The following is a 19,112-nucleotide window of genomic DNA, read 5'->3' as shown; positions in this document are numbered from 1 at the left end:
CTTACTTTTCTTGGCAATCAGGCTCACATCTACACTCCCCTGTGAGTAACAACAGCCAATGTCTGAGGAGCATTTATCACAGATATATTCCAGGTGAAGGCTTAAGTGTCTCGCGTACACCAATTCATGCAGTTAATATGAATAATCACATTATAGCCCAACAGATGGTGGCATTATCCTCTACTCTGCACATGAGGAAACTGAAAGGTTTAGTAACTCAAGATCACTCAGGAATGGCTGAGTTAGAATTCAAATCTAAGTGTGCTTGGCCCTTAATCACTGGATAGCCCCATCCCAATGGTAAGCTCATTTACGTGTCCAACCAAATCTACCATATTCAGCCCCTCCACAAACATTCCTTGAGCATGGGCTGCCTGGCACTGGAGACGTAGAAATGGAGAAGGCTGCTCCTGCCCACAGGGGGCCCCACAGAACCAGCAGCTTTACATCACCAGGAGTTCAATTCAGAACTCATCTTGGACTCAAGAGTCAAATCCATTTTCAACTGGTACACGTGTGTACACACACACACACACACACACACACACACTTTGCCTCTTTTCCAGGCATCCTATCCTGTCCCTAATACGAACAAGTTCCACAAATTCAGCTTATGTTTCTTCCTCCTTGTGCTCACCCATTAACATCGTGAGCCAAGAATTTCTTCTCACTTGAACACTGCCTTAGCCTCCTTATCTCTCTCAAAGCAGCCAACAGGTAAATACTGCTAGTATTCTGACCTCACTGATTTACTTTCCAGCTCAAAAACCTCCAGGGGCTAAAAAAAAAAAAAAAAAAAAAAAAAACAGCTAAAAGACCTTTGTAGCTTGACCTCTCTTGTATCACTATGCTAGTGGTTTACCAGCCAAACTGGACAATCTGCTGGTTCTCAAAGGCACCGGACATTGACCTGCCTCCCAAAACTGCCTAGATCATTCAGCTTCCACTGTGCTCTCAGCCCTGTCAGTGGACCTCCTGCCCACCTTTCCAGGCCCTGCTCAAAGACTGAATCCTGCCTGAGGTTTTCCTGCTTCTCCCCATCCTCTCAACTCTACCAATAAAATGTTCCCATCTTCTGAGCATACTTAGTGCATGTGAATGTAACTATAAATATTCATGAACGTCTCCCTTCCACCACACAAGATCACAAACCTCCTAAGGTCAAAGATAGAATCTACATCTCTCTAGATCAAGTACAGAGCTCAACACATAGTTTAAGATTCAGTAAATATCTGCAGAATGAATGAAAACGCTAACTTCAAGTCACTTACAATTAGTTTCCTGAACAAAAATTAGTAGAAGTTCAGGAGCCTTTTGTTGTTTAAAAAGAAAAGGAGGCTTAGGGGGAAGCACTACAGAAAATCTAGATTCATGTTTAAAACCATGGGAGAGGTAAGGGAAGGCAGGGATTTCTTCAGTAGAACACTCTATTTTAAATATCTTATTACAAAAACAATAAGATTCATCAGAGGACTCTCTGTTACATTATTACTCTCATTTTAGATTTACCAAGAAAAGTTTATTTTATAAACACTCATTATTTTCTTTCAACATAATAATCTGTAAAAACATAGCCAAAAGCTAGACTATTTTATTTATAATGGTTTACCTGGCATTTGTCATATTCATTGATAAAACTAGATATGTATAAGCTTTAAAAACATCCTCAAGAGTCACCTGGTGGCAGGGAAGCCAACATTCATAATCACTGAGGGGGAGCCTGGGGAGACGGGCACAGAATTTCAGCTGGAAGGTGAGCATGCTTCACAATCAAATGCTACACTATATAAAATGAAATCAGCAATCACTTGCTAATGTTCAAATATAAAATTCAATAAAGTTAAACTTTCTATTAAAAAGTCATTTCATTTAGATAGTCTCTATGAACAAAAATGTTCCCAGATGCTTTACACATATTGCTATTAATACAAATAGTAATATACCTGTTGCTATTAGTCCTAATAATCTGGGCAAAACCGCTATGACTGGTCACACAAAGTATGTTGCATGACTCATGATTTTTAAAGACATGCCTCCTATTAACACTTTATTTTATTCAATTAATGCCAAGCCACACAATAAAGATTTCTAGTCATGTGGATTAAAGACATTAGCAAAATCTTTTTGAAGGCCATATCTTTATTTTGTTCTGGAGCTAGTTTCATATAATTAAGATCTTTAATCATGGCCCTTGTTATATGCCATTCTATCTTTTATGAGTAAGCAAAACATGATGGACAAACTATATGTTTTAACATTTGTACTTGTTCTCATGTTTAATGGATCAAAAGATTTCACAACTGAAACCTCAACTAGCCACGTCCTAAGTTAAAACACATGGCAGGAAATGAAGTTTTCCATAAAATAACATTTAGACTCTTCTACTGTTCAATAAAATAACAATACATTTGCCAACTTTTACTAGCACACATTTTTAATGGTTTGACGGAGTCAGCATCTAAAAGGAAATTCCATCATACTGATTTTAAAAACTGGTTTTGTGTAGGATATTTTGTTGTTACTGTTGCTGCAAAAGTCTCTGTGCAGGAAATAGGTCTTTCTTTGGGAAACCTGGTTGGCTTCCTCTGTTCACTCCCATTCATTCATTTGCTGTTTAAAAATTTAAACAAAGCCAGGATTAGAGATAACCTTAAACAAAAATACCTTTAGGGTACAGAGAATTTCAGAGTCAAAGGAAAATTCAGTCATTATCCAAAATAGTACATCATTTTACACATAAGGAGATCAAAGCCCAGAGACATTAATTTAAATTGTGGCAGAAAACCAATCTGCTGAGTAGGAATCTGACTACAAGAAACTGGTTTTATTGAATTACCAACAAGACCGCAAAATTTTGTCAACTGGACAAACTACATAAGTAGCTTCTGCCTGTCAACACCAAGTCCTGGCATGACCAATGGACTCTCCTTGCTCCTACTGAAGGCTAACCTGTCCACTTGGGCTGTTTCCTCTCTGCTTTCTCCAGCAGGACCCTCTCTCACACACCGCCCCTTTAATCCCTTCTCCATGAGACACCTGCACTTGATCTTCCAACTCCACATTATGCCAGCTGCAAACACCTATGTATAACTCCCCATGTGCCAGGCACTTCACATACACTAATTCATTCATTCTTTGCAGTAACCCTGGAAAGCAGGCATTATCACCGCCCACCCCCCACCCCCCCCCCGCCTTTTCTGGGAAACTTATTTCCAAGAGAAAGTGAACACAAGCAGGAGGGGCAGAGGGACAGGGAGAAATCTCGAGCAGACTCCTCGCTCAGATTGAAGCCCAACGCAGGGCTTGATCTCAGGACCCCAAGATCATGATTCAAGCCAAAACCAAAAGTTAGATGCTTAATAACTGCTTCACCCAGGTGCCCCTCATTCCCATTTTATATATTAAAAAACTAAGGCCCCGAGGCTAGTAAGTGGAAAGAGATTCGAATCCAGGCACCTGGCCACTGTGCTTTGCTGCTTCTCAAAAGACAAACAAAACAAGCCTCTCCCTTAATCTGGCCATTTCTCTCTCCCATTCACATAAAACATTCTCGAAAGTTCTATATGGCCCTGGCTCCACTTTATCTCCCATTTTCTCTCCAACACAGTCTAGTCAGGCTTTGACTCTCAGCAATTGAGCCACCCACCACCCATTTTGCTCCATCCAGTGATGTCTCTCCGCACAGAGGTCAACACAGTTGGCCACTCCTCCCTTGAAACACTTTCTCCTGGCTTCACCAACACCCTGTTGATTTCCCTCTGGCCTTGCTAGTTCCTCCTCTTCTGCTTCACCTCTAAATGTTGACACACCAAAGGGCTGATTCATCGGCCCTCTTCCCCTACTCTCCACATGGCTAAAACCTTTTATTTCCAGCAGTGAATTCCAAACTATCCTACTACTGATCTGAATTTCCATTTCAAACTAAACATCCAACCCAAAACTCTTTTATCTCTCCAAGTTTCTTCCTTTTTATTATTACGGGAAATTTAAACATATACAAAAGTAAGAGAAATAGTATAATGAATCTCCACTGTATCCATAACCCAGATTCAAAGGCTGATATGAGCTGATGAAACTCATAGCTAATCTTGTTTCATCTATCACTCTCCCCACATTCTGCCCTCCCACCCTAGATTACAAAATCAAGCACTTTATTTCTTCTCTTCCATCTTGTCCATCTCCATTTTAGCAAATATATGCCACTGTTATTATCTGGTCAGATTATTCAAATCCCAAATCTCTTGGTGTCTTCTCCTCTTTACTGTATGCACTACAGCCCTTCCACCACAAATCCGTGAATCCCATCAGCCCTTTCTGTGTCTTAGTTCCACCCACTGTCCCCCATCCCCACCACTACCATCTTATTCTAAGCCACCATCACATCTCCTGGGACTGTGTCCATAGCCTCTAGCTGGTGTCAAAGCACAACAAAAGTCTGGTGTCCTACCAAGCAGATAGATGACCCATTTAAAACATAAATCAAAAAAAAAAAAAAAATCAGAAAAAAAATAAAACATAAATCATATGTCATTTTCCTGCTTAAAACCTTTCATCCCCCTTAGAATAAAATCACAAATCCTTATACAGCCCATAATAGCTTATACAACCTGGGCCCTGCCTACCTCTCATCCTACCACCTTCCTCTGAACACACCAAGCTCATTCCTGCCTCAAAGTCTTGGCTCCTGTCTGTTCCTCTGCCAGAAAGGCTGTGCACATGGCTGACTCTTTTCCTCGTCTTAGCTCCAATCGTTACACACCAATTTAAAACAGCACCCCCACTCCCAGCCATTCATGCCTCTAAAGACACCATTACCCTGTCTTCAAGGATATATCACGTCTGACACTCTCTGGTTTATCTGCACCAGAATGAAGCTCCACATAAGTGGGAGCCTTACCTGCCTCGTGCACTGTTCTCCTTCCCGCACTTAGAACACGGCTGCATACACAGTAGGTTCCGAAAACAGGTCTGCTGGATCGAAAATAAAATCTATTTCACCTGATTGGATCCCCTGGGGGAAAAACAGAGAGGAGCCTTCCTTGTCTTTAAGATGACTTAATTTATTGAACAAAAATGTGTCAGTGAAAAGCAGAGACACTATACATTTTAGACATTAATAAGTTCTGGGCATAGCTAGAAGGTAGTATAAGCAAGTCCTCATTTTTCAAACCCCTACCTGTACAGAACCATCTAGTACACTCACATTGTCACCTCATCTCTTGAGATGGATGTCATCACCATTCCTACTTTAAAGACACTCATTCAAGGCAGTACAGGTGGGATTTAAGGCAGTACACTCAATCAGCCACAGAGGTGGGATTAACATTTGCTTATTCTACTCAGTACACATGTATTGACTGCCCACATGACATCGGCACTGCTGGATATTGTGGCTACAACACTACCAAGCCGAGCCTTCCACCAAGGAGCTTAGTTCTTTGCGGGCTTCCATCCACAGCAGTGTGAGTTGTGCATTCTGAGGAGCCAAGGGCTGGTTGCTGGGGCCATCAGACTACACCTCCCTGGGAGTCTCACCAGAAGACTGGGCCCAGGCCCTCTACAAGCCACACAGCTCCCAGTAGTGGATGCCTGAGGTTTTCCCCACCATGCTCTGCTGTCAGAGCTGACAGTGCGGAGGCTGGAATGCCAACTACTGCACATCCAAGGCTAGATAATCTCTAAAAGGCTCTCTATCAGATTCTGATAAGCACAGCAAATTAGGCATCCAATTGTTAGAAACAATCCATATCAAAGAGATGCCTGCCCCTCTTCCCTCAGAGATGAAGAAGGCCACTGCAGCATACAATCTTCCAAGAATGTGTAGGTGATGACTAGCAGAGAACTTTAAGGGTTAAACCCAGGAAATGGTCCAGATCTCCAGCTAAGCAGCCCATCCCACTCAAACCCAAGCCTCCACAAAACCACAAATCAAGCACACTATCAGTATTCAATAGTCAGCACAAGAACCATAGGCTCTCCAGACGTCTCTATCCCAGGAGCATCCCAGCCATTTGACTTTATTATTTTTTTTAAATGACTTTTTTTTTTTTAAGATTTTATTTATTTATTCATGACAGACACACACAGAGAGGGAGGCAGACACAGGCAGAGGGAGAAGCAGGCTCCATGCAGGGAGCCTGACGTGGGACTCGATTCTGGGTCTCCAGGATCACGCCCTGGGCCGAAGGCAGCACTAAACCGCTGGGCCACCGGGGCTGCCCGCCATTTGACTTTATTAACTAACTACTGTGCCACCCACAACTCTCTCCTTCCTTATATTCAGTAACACTTAAGTCAAGTTTTGATTTATAACAGAGATGAGGATCTGTGAAATTTATCTTCCATTGTGTTGCTCAATTAAACTTGGTCTAAATCAACTGTCACATTGTTCTGTTGTATAGAAAGAAAAACCAGTTTGATATCAAAGATCTGAGTTCAAGGGCTAAGGCCCCCCCACTTACTAACCAAATCTTTTTAATGTAGGCCCACACTGTAATTTTCATCCAAAACAGGGTACTGGTGAAAGTGAAACGGGATGCTAGCCTGGGAAAATCAGGAAGCAGGGTCACCACATCTAAATTTCTGAAGTCTCAATTTCCTCATCCGTGAAACGGGGTGAGGATCCCTTTATCTTACTCCGAGGGTGGTTGTGAGAATCAACTTGATATAATCGAGTGCGTTGTCAACAAAAAGGCAATGATACACATAAGGCATTTTTGGGTAATGCTTAGGCTTCTAAAAGAAGCAAACTAGTACAACTGAAAAATACTTAGTGATTTTTTTCCACAATGAATTAGGTGCATCAAATCGGTCTCTTCTGATCAGAATCTGAGGTCAAGGACTTCATATATCATGCTCAATGCTACAACCCTAAAACCTAGCCTAGTGTCTGGCATATTTCCAAATAAATGCATAAGAATTAATTATTTTAAAAATTCTTTCCTTACCAAACTCTCCCATCGAATTGAAGGAGGGAGTCCATCTTGCTCAATGGGTCAGCCTTCTAGAGGCCAAGCATGTATGGACTCCCCCAGTGAAATCTTAAGTCTTACTTCAACAATCCTTTACAGCATTACATAATCTGATTTATCTCCTTGACATTTCCAAGGTTACCCGAACTGCTTATTCTTTGATCCTTAAGAAAAAAAATGTGAATTTGAACAAAGAAGTCAAATGTCATCCAATTCAGACCTCAGCTTCCTGCATCAGCATGACCTCAGGCTGGTTACATTTACAGCTCTAGATAAGAAAGAGCATTAACATCATAATGTGGTTATTCAATAAATTCTTCGAGAACTGAAGACCTAACAAGGAAAAAACATTTCTGGGTGGGTGAGTGCTCTATTCTTTACCCACTCCAGGAGGGGCGGCGGGGTCCTTTGGCCTAGGAGTCAGAGACTAGGCTGGAGCTTCCCTCTGGTCCAGGGAGAAGCCAGTAGCTTATCTCCTAAGTTTTGCTTCCTCTTTCATAAAATACAAATGCCATCCTGTTCCAAAGCTATCTTACAGACTTGAACTGAAGAGCAAGTGACATGCTAGGAGTCCTTTCTGTAAAGTATACTTGCAAAACAAATAAAAGGCAAGAGTGGCATGAGACAGTGATCCAGTTCTACTACAGCCCAAGCTAAGCTGATGTTCATTTTGGCAAGTCCAAGGCCTGACTCCTGCTCTATGGCTAGGAGCCATCCTCTGGAGGAATTGGTGGGTGAGACCCTGCTGACCTTACATCCACTGAAGCTATAGCCCAGATACCATCTAGCTTTTTATCCAATTCCTCCCAGCTTCTAGCTCCCATTCTGTTTGGGAGAGAAGAGGAAATCAGAAGCAGAGAAAAAAGGAACTGCAATTGGAAAATTCTTCTACCAAAGTCATACCATGGTTGCATTTTCTGACTTCTGGGCATTAAAATTCCTTTTTTTTTTTTTTTAAGATTTTATTTATTCACGAGAGAGAGAGAGAGAGAGAGAGAGAGAGAGGCAGAGACACAGGCAGAGGGAGAAGCAGGTTCCATGCAGGGAGCCCAACATGGGACTCGATCCCAGGTCTCCAGGATCATGCCCTGGGCTGAAGGCGGCGCTAAACCGCTGAGCCACGCGGGCTCCCTGGGCATTAAAATTCTTAACTTTGCAATCACACTATTAGAGCTTACATTAACTTCCTGTGCAGTTTTCTTAAAACTTGACTCAGGGGCGCCTGGGTGGCTCAGCTGATTAAGCGTCTGCCTTCAGTTTAGGTCATGATCCCAGGGTCCTGGCATCCGGCTACCTGATCAAGAAGGAGGTCCACTTCTCTCTCTGACCCTTCCCCCATGTGTACTCTCTCCTTCTCAAATAAATAAAATCTTAAAAAAACAAAAAACAAAACTTCACTCAAAATAACCCCCAACAATCTCAATAATTTTGTCCTGTAAAATTCTGAAATGCTAACCTAATTCAGGGACAGCAACCTATGTTCCACAGGCCAAATGTGGGTATTTTGGTAAATAATGTTTTTTATTGGAACATAGCGGCTCAGATTTGTTTACGAGTTGTGTATGACTATTTCACACTACAAAGGCAGAGTTTTGTAGCTGTTAACCAAGACAACATGGCCCATGAAGCCTAAAATACTTACTATCTTGCCCTTTACAGAAAGTATACCAAACCCTGTTCTAATTCTACCTACCTCAAAATACAACAGAAAGAGTATAGTCCAAGCTTGTTAAATAAACTGCTTTTGCTTCAAAACTGGAAGGATTTCACTTTTTAAAAAGAAATACTAGGGCAGCCCAGGTGGCTCAGTGGTTTAGAGCCTGCCTTCAGCCCGGGGTGTGGTCCTGGGGACCTGGGATCGAGTCCCGCATCGGGCTCCCTGCATGGAGCCTGCTTCTCCCTCTGCCTCTCTCTCTCTGTCTCTAAAGAATAAATAAAATCTTAAAAAAAAAAAAAAAAAAAAAAAAAAGTCAGAGGCTCAGGATACCTGGATGGCTCAGGGCATAACCCTAGAGTTCCTGGGATTGAGTCCCACAACGGGCTCCTTGTATGGAACCTGCTTCTCCCTCTGCCTAAGTCTCTGCCTCTCTCCTGTGTCTCTCATGAATAAATAAAATAAAATCTTAAAAAAAAAATAAAAATAAAAATAAAAAATAAAAAGAAATACTATCACACACTTATAGAATGAACACTTTTATTTTTGTATGCTGAGCAAATCAAAAAGAAGAAAAAAAGGGTTTTCAGATTTATCAGTAGGAAAAGTGTATTTTCCCAAATATCCATAAATCTGCTATGCTAATTTTACACAGGCATCTCAAAAAAAAATTGGCCTAAAACTGAATACACAAACATACTACCCGTGGTCTCAAAGCAATTTTCTTTAGAATTAGCTTGAGGGGCTATGATCCTGGGTGGCTCAGTTGGTTAAGTGTCTGCTTCCAGCTTAGGGTGCTGGGATGAAGCCCCGCATCAGGCTCCCTGTTCAGCTGTTCAGTCTGCTTCTCCCTCTCCCTCTGCCCCTCCCCACTGCTTGTGCACACACTCTCTCTTTCAAATAAATAAAGAAAAATCTTAAAAAAAAAAAAAAAAAAGTTTGGAAAGTGGGGCCTAAACAATAGTCTTTTACATTAAAGTCTACCTTACTATTAATACTAAAAATTAAATTCCTGCAATGATGCACTTTCTGACCATGGTTATAGAAGTGTATAATAGTTTTCTTACTGTTAGTTTGAATGCACAACACTAAGCTAAATATATCAAAAAATGTGAAGAAAGCACAAAAAGTAAAATCCAATATCCATTTTATGCTTTTTTAAAAAAATGGGATTACTCAGTGAGGTAAAGGGTGAGGATCCTTTATTTCCCAGCCCTTGACACCCTTTCAGGTGGTAGATTAGCTTTCTAGATCTGAATATGGTAGGGAAAAAATCTGCACATAGGAAAGGTAACAAGAGCTCATCCAACTTCCTCTCTCGGATGTTATTGCTTTCTCCTTTGATTAAATAAGAAGTTGTTCTAAAGTAGGGATAAGAACAAGGACTTTGAAACATGATGCCAAAAGAAACAAGCAAACAAAAAAATAGAAAGCAAAGGGTAAACTACTCATAAAACATAGGCTATAAAAGTTCTATCCCTAAAATATAGCCCTAAACATTACACATGTGAAGATAGGTCCTTCAATTGCTGCTATACTCCCTTCATCAAAAATTAATCCATTTATTCTAAGTTTTAAAGCAAAATTTTGATTTCACGGTCATCTTTTCAAATCAGTTGTCATATGTCCTATCAGAAAAGTTGTGAGCAAAAAAATGACAAACTTTCTCAACTGTCCTTCAAAGGGATTGGCCTCATCTAAAGTCTTCTCCGTGAACCAGTCATAACCGTGTGCACTGTTCGGCCTAGAAAAACTTGCCACGGCCCAAAGATACAAACCTCCCGACGAATGACACTTGCAGTTCTCTCCAAGTGATCAGTTTTCCTTTTGGATTTCATTATGCTTTAATAGAAAGTAAAATTGGATTATTAAGTATTATCCCCACAAAAAAAATTCATTTCCCCTGTAATATCATGAGTATCCAAAATACACTACAACATTACGGACCCTAGAAAGTGGTCATGAAAACTGGCATTCCCAAATAAAGTTTAACCGTCTACAGATGGCATGAATGTTTAAACAAGATGCTCTGATACACCTCCCTTGACCATCAGCAGATCATGTCTTTGAATCACCTCAAAAGACACCAAGGGCCAGAAACTCACCTTGTAAGAGTAAGGTGACGCAAAGTACTGGACGTCAGTCTCAGGGAAGTAGCTGGAGTACAGATGGTTCCAACAGAGCTTCGTAACAACCCAGGAATCATGACAGCAGCACAGGCCATGGTGCCTCCTGGGCAAACAGAAAACTTGGAAGTTAAAATATTTTAAGAAAAAGTAGGGAAATAGTAGGCTACTTTAGGGGCCAATGAAGACTCTGGAATTTTGCTGGTACTATTATGAGTTGACCTAACAAAACAGCAAAGCAATATTAAAGCCTAACTCCACCCTAATGAAATTTCTGCCACTAGTTGGAGCTGATTCAACTGATCTCCACAGTACATACTTAGGTAATTAGTGGTGCCATCAAATAGTCATGCTTTCTCTTAGTTTCCAAAATCACTAACCAAGCTCATGGCACTAATCTTACACTATTATAGAAAAGGAGAGTAGATTTTAAAACTGCCTAATAATAGCATTCCAGCCAAAAAGCACCACATGTCTTTAATATTTCTTGCTAGATAAAGTGCAAGGAGCAAATTTTCTAAGGGTCATGGCAATAAGAATAAACAGACCGCATGTAGTAACACAGGTATCATGAATAGCACACTGCATGAAGAGAGTGAAAGCCAGACTCAAAAAAGCGTATATCTTATGAGTCCAGTCATAGAAAGTACAAAAACAGACTAAATTAATCTATCAAGTTAGAAATCAAGTTAGCAGTTACCCTTAGGGAGGTAATAGTGACAATGCTGTTTCTTAATCTGAATACTGATTGTGTGGGTATTTTCACTTGGTAATAATTCATCAAACCACAGAAGATTTTTAGGATACTAAAGATACCCTGATACCATGGTGATGTGATAGTGATAGATACATGTAATTATGCATTTGTCTTAATCCACAGAACATGCAATACCAAGAGTGAGCCTAAAGTACAGATTCTGGATCATTATGATGTCAGTGCAGGTTCATTAAGTGTAACGAATGTAGCACTCTGCTGGGGGATACTGACAACAGGGAAAGCTATACAAGTGTGCAGGCAGGGAATACATGGAAAATCTCTACTTACCCCTCAATTTTGGTATAAACTTAGAAATGCTCTAAAAATTAAGTCTTAAAAGTATTAATCAAGCTACCCTCCAAGGATTTATGTATTTGTTTATGTTATATTTCAATAAAATGTTGAAAATAAAACCAGAAAGATTACCCAATATTTAAATTCTAAAACCTAGAGGCTTATCAAAAAAAGCACTGATTGTGAGTCAGATGACATATTTTTTTGGTTCCTACCATTCTGTTATCCTCTGCCAATTTCTGAATGTTTCTTTGTCTCAGATGGTTATGTTTAACAGACTATATTGCCATATATAGCTGTCCTTTCTTATCTTAGAGAGTAAATGAAAATGTACATACACACCCTTTTTTCTGAGCTCTCTGGAAAGTACTATACAAACTAATTGCAATAAATTTAGTTAGAAAAATTCAAGCTGTGTGTGCTTCCATTCCTACTTCCTCTTTGTTAATTTAGTCCTTTATCTGACAAATATTTATTAAGAGTCTATTATTATGTGGTAGACATTGGGGACACAGACATAAAACAAAGATCTTCTTGGGGAGCTTACATTTTAGAAGACAGACAGAAAACAAAAGTAAATAATCAAGTGATGATAAAAGTCAGTTATAACCAAGTCATATCAAAAAGTGCTAACTAGCCTTTAGATAAAAGATCTACTTGCTACTTCCTTTAGATAAAAGATCTACTTCCTAGTATATTGTAGCATCACTGTCAGTAAACACGCTACTCGCCATCTTTCTTTCTAGTAAATGAAAAAAGCATAAGGCCTCTCACCTCATGTAAGACTACTAAATTTAATTTCTCTCCTTTGATCGTGCTATACCAAAAATGGTGCGTTCACTGTTGAAAGAAGGAAGGTGAAACTTACTTTAGAAGTCCATGAAATTTCTAGGAGTCATTAAGTATGTGGCTGACTGATTGACATATAATACTTTGGTCCTGGAATAAGAGTGACACCAGTTGGAACAAGGGCAGTGTTTCCATATACTGAAATTCTCACAAAGTTCCTGCAATGGCAGAGATGACATGTAAGAATCATGTTCTGGGAAACTGTGGAAAGGCATTCTCAGCTGCAAAAGGAAAGGCTGATTATAATCAGGAAGCATCACCTCACAGCAAGTCTACTCTCCACTCCCTCCTTCCCATCAATTCTTCCTCCTCGTGTTTCCACTTAGCTCTTCTGTTTCTCTTCCTGCTTCCCTTTTTTTCAGCTGCCTCGGCCTATCTTTAACTCTTGCTCCTTAGGATGTCCACCTCATGAAAGACCAGACTAATGGCTGGAATGATACAGTCACATGTCACTTCCCTGATAAAATGGAACTGATATATAGTTAATATGGCAACACTGTTCTCTGCTCAATGTTTTAGACAACCATTGCTAAAAAAAAAATTGTCCTCAAATAAAATACACCTCTTGGTGATTATGCTGTTTAAAGGGTCTACTGCTCAACAAAATCTGAAAATAAAGAAGTGTTGGGTGGCTCAGTTGGTTAAGCGTCTGCCTTTGGTTCAGGTCATGATCCTGGGGTCCTGGGATCCAGCCCTGTGTTGGGCTTCCTGCTCAGCAGGGAGTCTGCTTCTCCCTCTGCCCCTCCTCACTGCACTCTCTCTCTCAAATAAATGAATAAAAGCTCTTAAAAAAGAAAGAAATGTTACTTTTTAAAAACTGTTCTCTTTAAAATTCTAAAATCTGGTTTTTGAATGCCAGTAACTGTGACCAAGAGTGCCATCTACTGGTGGTAGATAAGGGTATTTTTATCAAATAAAGGGTATTTTTATCAAATCGTGTTCAAAGGGCCTTCCAAAGCAATAAGGTATTAAAAATAAAAACAAAAAAACTACTCATTTTTTGAAATACATCCAATGGTTTCATATATTCAATGTAAATATTTAATTAGCTATAGATAATAAACATATGCTAAGAATTTTCTAAAATGATACAAGAAAGAATATTCCATCAGTGTTTCTATCCTCACAGGCATAACTTCAAAAAAATTAACTCTATTTCTGTGATAAATAAATAAAAAATCGTATCCACTTAAGCAGTAAAAAAAAAAGATTACTTCAGGTGACAGATAAATTTAAGATTTAAAATGGTTTAGTATTTAAAATACTGATTTCTATTCAATAGGTACACTCAATTTAAGAATTGTTGGGATGCCAGGCACTATTTTAGGCGGTGGAGACACAATAAAGAACCAAACACAAAGCCCTTGTCATCATGAAACTTTTACTACCGTGTGTCCAGTCAACGACAGTAAGCAGATAATTAGTGAGGCAAATATAGAATACAGGGAGTATGATAAAAGAAATGAGTGGGGGAATATCGGAAAAGGTCTCTCTCAATAGATATCTGAGCTGAGACCTGAGATAAGGAAGAGGTGGCCAAGCGGACAGTAAGCGTAGAGCCATCAGGCAGAGGCCCAATCACAGAAGCAAACTACTATGTTACAGGAGCCACAGCCAGTAGGACTAGAGAGTAGGGAGCTAGGAGACAGTGACAAGAGATTAGCACAGCAGGTAGACACGTGCAAGATCACATCAGACCTCTGAAAGAGTATGGCCTTTACTCTAAGGGCAACAGGAAGCAACTGAAGGGTGTCAATAAGCCAGGAAAGGTTTACATTAAGTGATCTAATTTACACTGAACCGAATGACCTAATTTACATTTACATCAAAGGACCACTCAAGCTGCTACGTAAAGAATGGATCACAGAAGGGCAAGAGTTCTTTTTTTTTTTTTTTTTTTTAATTTTTATTTATTTATGATAGTCACACACAGAGAGAGCGAGAGAGGCAGAGACATAGGCAGAGGGAGAAGCAGGCTCCATACACCGGGAGCCTGACGTGGGACTCGATCCCGGGTCTCCAGGATCGCGCCCTGGGCCAAAGGCAGGCGCTAAACCGCTGCGCCACCCAGGGATCCCCGCAAGAGTTCTTATTTAGAAGGCTCCAATCTAACATGAGAGCAGGATAAAGCTATGAGATGGCAAAAGTAGATGAACATATTGGATGAGATGTGAGAGTAGTTAAAAAAAAAAGAGAGAGAGAGAGAGAACCAAGAATGCCTCCAAGAGCATTCAAACACTGAAAGAGAGTAAATTTGCGGAACTATCATGGCACCTGTTAATTTAGAACCCTAAGTGTCACTGAAGAAGCAAAGGAGTCCCCAGCATTTGGCATTTGGTAAGGGAACCCTAGTGGTACACAAGTTATGGAGTGCTTGACCTGAAATTGTGCTTGACGTGAAATCAGATGAACTGGGCTCAGGTCTGATTCCTTCCTACTTTTTTATCTTGGGCCAGTCATCTGTTAAAATTTTAAAGTTTGAATGCCAATACCACTTCACTGGATTGCTGAGAGGAACAAATATTTAGTATATGTGCTGCCGAAGCGAGCACTAAGAGGAACAAATAAATGTCTGTGCAAGTGCCTAGCAAGCAAGAGTGTTACTAAAAATCAAGGCAATCCCATTAACCCCTGCCCTCTACTCCCTGCCAGGTAGAGGGGCAGTGGTTTGATACTGTCAATAACTCTCCTCAGCCTGATACACAACAGCATTCACAAAACAGTTTCTATTCAGAATTATAAGTTCTAAATTCGATCACATGCTGAGAATTTTGGCCACTATTATTTTCCAGATCAGCAGTTTTAACATTTCATTAAATTTTTTTCTCATTAAACTTTTGTTTTAATGGGTCTCAAAATTTTGTGACAGATTTTTGATCAAGTTGTTTCCATTAAAAAGTATTAATTTTAAAAACTAATAACTTAAAACTGCCACACACACACACAGACACACAAATGGTCCACAAAACATTCTCCTTTCCTTCTGGAGGTTTTACGATGCATTATCATTTATCAGTCTTCTTACTATTAAACTTAAAGGGCCAATTGACACAAACAGTTCTGAGGCCACTCTTCCACCACTAAGTAAGACTGGGGTGGCAGATATTGGGAATAATATTAATTTAGCCTTCTGAGCTTTCTGGGCAGACTCGGTGACCTTGTCAGCTCCAGCTGCCTTCTCGTCCACTGCTTTGATGACACCCACAGGAACCATCTGTCTCATGGCATGAACAGCAAAATGGCTCAGAGGAGTCATAAGACAATCTCTCAACACATACAGGCTGGCCAGGAATCATATCAACGATGATAGCATCACCAGACTCCAAGAACTTGGGACCACCTTCCAGCTTTTTTCCAGAACTAGCTTCTCCTTCAGCTCAGCAAACTTGAAAGCAATGTGAGCTGTTTGACAATCCAGCCCAAGTGCATATCCAGCACTGACTTGGCCTGGATGTTTCAGGATAATCACCTGAGCTGTGAAACCAGCTGCTTCCACCAGTGGGTCATTTTTGCTATCACCAGCCACACTGCCATGCTGAACATATCTGACAGGTATGTTCTTTTTTGTTTGTTTTTTAAGATTTTATTTATTTATTCATGAGAGACACAGAGAGACAGAGGCAGAGACACAGGCAGAGGGAAGCAGGCTCCATGCAGGGAGCTGGATGCAGGACTCAATCCTGGGACTCCCAGGATCACGCCCTGGGCAAGCTCTAAACCGCTGGGCCACCAGGGATCCCCTGACAGGTATGTTCTTGACACAGAAGCCCACACTGTGCCCAGGAAGAGCCTCGCTCAAAGCCTCATGGTGCTTTCAATAGACTTTACTTCTTTTAATTATAAGTTTGTGATTGCAAATGATGCTATAGCAACCAGTAAATCTGCTTAGGTCATATTCTCAAGGTCCAATAATGCCTCATTGCAAAACATTTCCATCCTGTTTAAGGAATAAAAGAAAAGTTCAGTAGTCAACGTAATGTTTTAACTAAAAATGTTGCTTGGACTAAAAAAGAAAAAAACTGCATGGCAGTGTTTGGTTATGGTTTCAGCACAGCAGAAACTCAAACTGAGCAGAACCATACAGGGAATCACCTCTGGCTGATAAGACAAGATGTATGGCCAACAGACGGCAGGATGAAAGCCGTATGGAAAGCCAAGGAGACTCCCAAATCTAGGTTTCAAGGGAACCAGCACTGCTCTAACAGAAAATCTCAGCAGTCTGTAGAGCTTCAGGGCTGTATGTTTAATCCAGCTCTGCTTCAATGCCATTATATCACAGATGACATCAAAGTTAATTAAGAGCCTAAGTCCTGGCATCTGACAGATTTGAGCTCTCACCACAATTTACTATCACTTACCAGCTTTGCCTCCCTTTGCAGGTTCTTTAGCCTCTGATTTTCCAATGCTGACAACGGAATTAATGATCTCACTGGGCTGCTTTAATGACATCATGCATATAAAACATTTGATATAGTGCCTGACACATAGTGTGCATTATTATTCATAAGTGGTTCACTAGTTTTTCTTTTTCCATTTTAGGTAAATGCATACTCAAAAAAAGTTGAAAATTAGAAAGAAATTATAAAAAAAAAAAATCCGACAACTCCTGTAAACTGTCCAGGTTATTAACCTCAAATTTTAAAATTCCCTAGCAAATTGTTTTTGCTAGGTCCACACTGCTTTCTAAAAGGTCTACTAATTTATACTTCCAAGAACCAAATATGAACACACTCATTTCCATACATTCAAAAATGGCTCTTTAATTTGTAGGTACTTATGCTGAGAAGCACTGTTAAGAACTAGAGATGGTTCCCAGTCTCAAAATGCTCACTGGGACTACAGAATAGATCCTGGAAGGCTCTCCCTTGTTCTCCCATCTCCAAGAGACTACCTGAGAAGTATCTGTGCCTACAAAGATACAGGGAGCAGCCAAGGAGCTGGGTGGGCTTTGCTGGCATTTTTTACTCTGCCCAGTCACACCAAAACCATCCCAGTTAAGCCTCAACAAGTTTAATAAGGGTTGCCTAACTGCTGGGTACATAGGGCTCAATTATGCAAAATGTGAGGCTTTTGGGATAACCTTCCACAAACTTTTTTAATGCAACTTCTTGATTTTTCTCCCAAGACTCCTCTGCCTTTAGGTTTTCAAGCCTTAGAAGAGCTAAATGAGGTGGAGGTCCACCTCAGTATGCATAAAATCAGTAACTTCATGCAAACCTTTGAGTATGTGTACATAAATAAGCATAGGAGTGTGTATACATGGTAATATGGGAAACATACCATGTAGATATAAAGGAAATATGGTATATAGAATTGCTAACCAGGTAAGTCTCCTAATTTCCAGGCAAAAGTAGAATGTTAGATCTGCACATGATCTTGTATACCATCTCTAATCCAACCCTTTTGTTAGTCGGAAGAGAAAATAAGGCCCAAAGAATGTATCCAGCTCCCAGAACTAGTTCCCAGCAATCAGATTCTGACCCTAGACCTATTTCTCAAAAGTGCTTCTTTCACTGCACTGCATTTCTTCTCTACCTAAACTTGAATACACGTGTTAGCGATGGAGCAATACTTCCATGGAATCTGGTTGTACTGAAACAGGCATTCGCATTGCTTTCAAGACAAACTACCTTTTTACTTGCCCTTCATTCCAATGTATGGAGGACTCGAGGCCATAACTCTGTCCGCTGATGCCATTCCTTTTAAAAAGGAGAAACCGTGGTTCAAATAAACTAAGCGATCTGTTTCGAGGCTTTGGGGACAGAGAGGCTCTTCGTTTCCTAGATGGGGGATTTTAGTCAAGATAACCAACTCTCCGTATCTCAGTGTGAAGATTAATAATACGGAATAACATCTAACTTCCCAGGGGTGATGGAAGAATTATACTTGGCGCAATACCTAGTATTTACAGCAAACTCCCAATAATAAAAGGCGATGTTATTACTGCTGTGCTAGTCATGGTCATTAATGACGGCACATGCTTGGCAAACGTAGGAGCAGAGCTCAGGACGCCTTCACGGTCTGGGTCCTCTCGACAACACAATTTAGGGCATCCGAAGGGAACCCAGGGTGAGCAAGAGCCGCGGATCTACCTGAAGAGCCGAGGGCAGCCAGAAACCACCAGCGAGGCGTCGCCCGGAGCCAAGGTCACTCGGCGAATCAAAGTCCAAGCGAACTTTTCGTCCGTCACGGAGGAGGCAGGAAGGGGGAGGTTCGAGAAGCAGGGCTGCTCCGGCCGCCTCCTCAGACCAACCAGAGGAGCGCCCCTTTCTCCCCAAGGACGTCGAGGGCCGGGTCGATGCCACCGATTCCGCGGACTCCGCTCAAGGCCTCTCTGACCTCGGGGGACTGGACGGAGAACGCCAACACCGCCGCCGCCGGGACACCGCTAGCCCACCCGGCCCAACTCCGCCACCCTCGCTGGAGAGCTTCCGGCGCCGTGACGTCACAGCAGCGCGAGC

The 19,112-nt window shown here is 40.9% G+C and overlaps 1 protein-coding gene across 6 annotated transcripts in view; it reads right to left on the bottom strand.

Moving 5' to 3' along the window:
* OXNAD1 (oxidoreductase NAD binding domain containing 1) overlaps positions 1–18,884 on the bottom strand; it is a 37,094-nt gene extending 18,210 nt beyond the window's left edge. The window contains exons 1-4 of one of the 6 annotated variants that reach the window (XM_077865288.1): positions 18,744–18,884; positions 12,671–12,809; positions 10,731–10,857; positions 10,404–10,467 (exon numbers count right to left, since the gene is read on the bottom strand). In XM_077865288.1, the coding sequence (XP_077721414.1) occupies positions 10,404–10,467; positions 10,731–10,849 (183 nt within the window). In that variant the 5' untranslated portion in view covers positions 10,850–10,857; positions 12,671–12,809; positions 18,744–18,884. Of the gene's footprint in view, positions 1–10,403; positions 10,468–10,730; positions 10,858–12,576; positions 12,643–12,670; positions 12,810–18,281; positions 18,303–18,549; positions 18,573–18,743 lie in introns of those variants that run through there. The other 5 variants (XM_077865293.1, XM_077865290.1, XM_077865289.1 and 2 more) reach the window with 5 other exon arrangements.
* Positions 18,885–19,112: the final 228 nt, after the last annotated feature.

This window comes from Canis aureus, chromosome 22 (assembly GCF_053574225.1).
Source record: "Canis aureus isolate CA01 chromosome 22, VMU_Caureus_v.1.0, whole genome shotgun sequence".
NCBI classification, from domain to species: Eukaryota; Metazoa; Chordata; class Mammalia; order Carnivora; family Canidae; genus Canis; species Canis aureus.
This window is presented reverse-complemented; position numbering and strand designations above follow the sequence as displayed.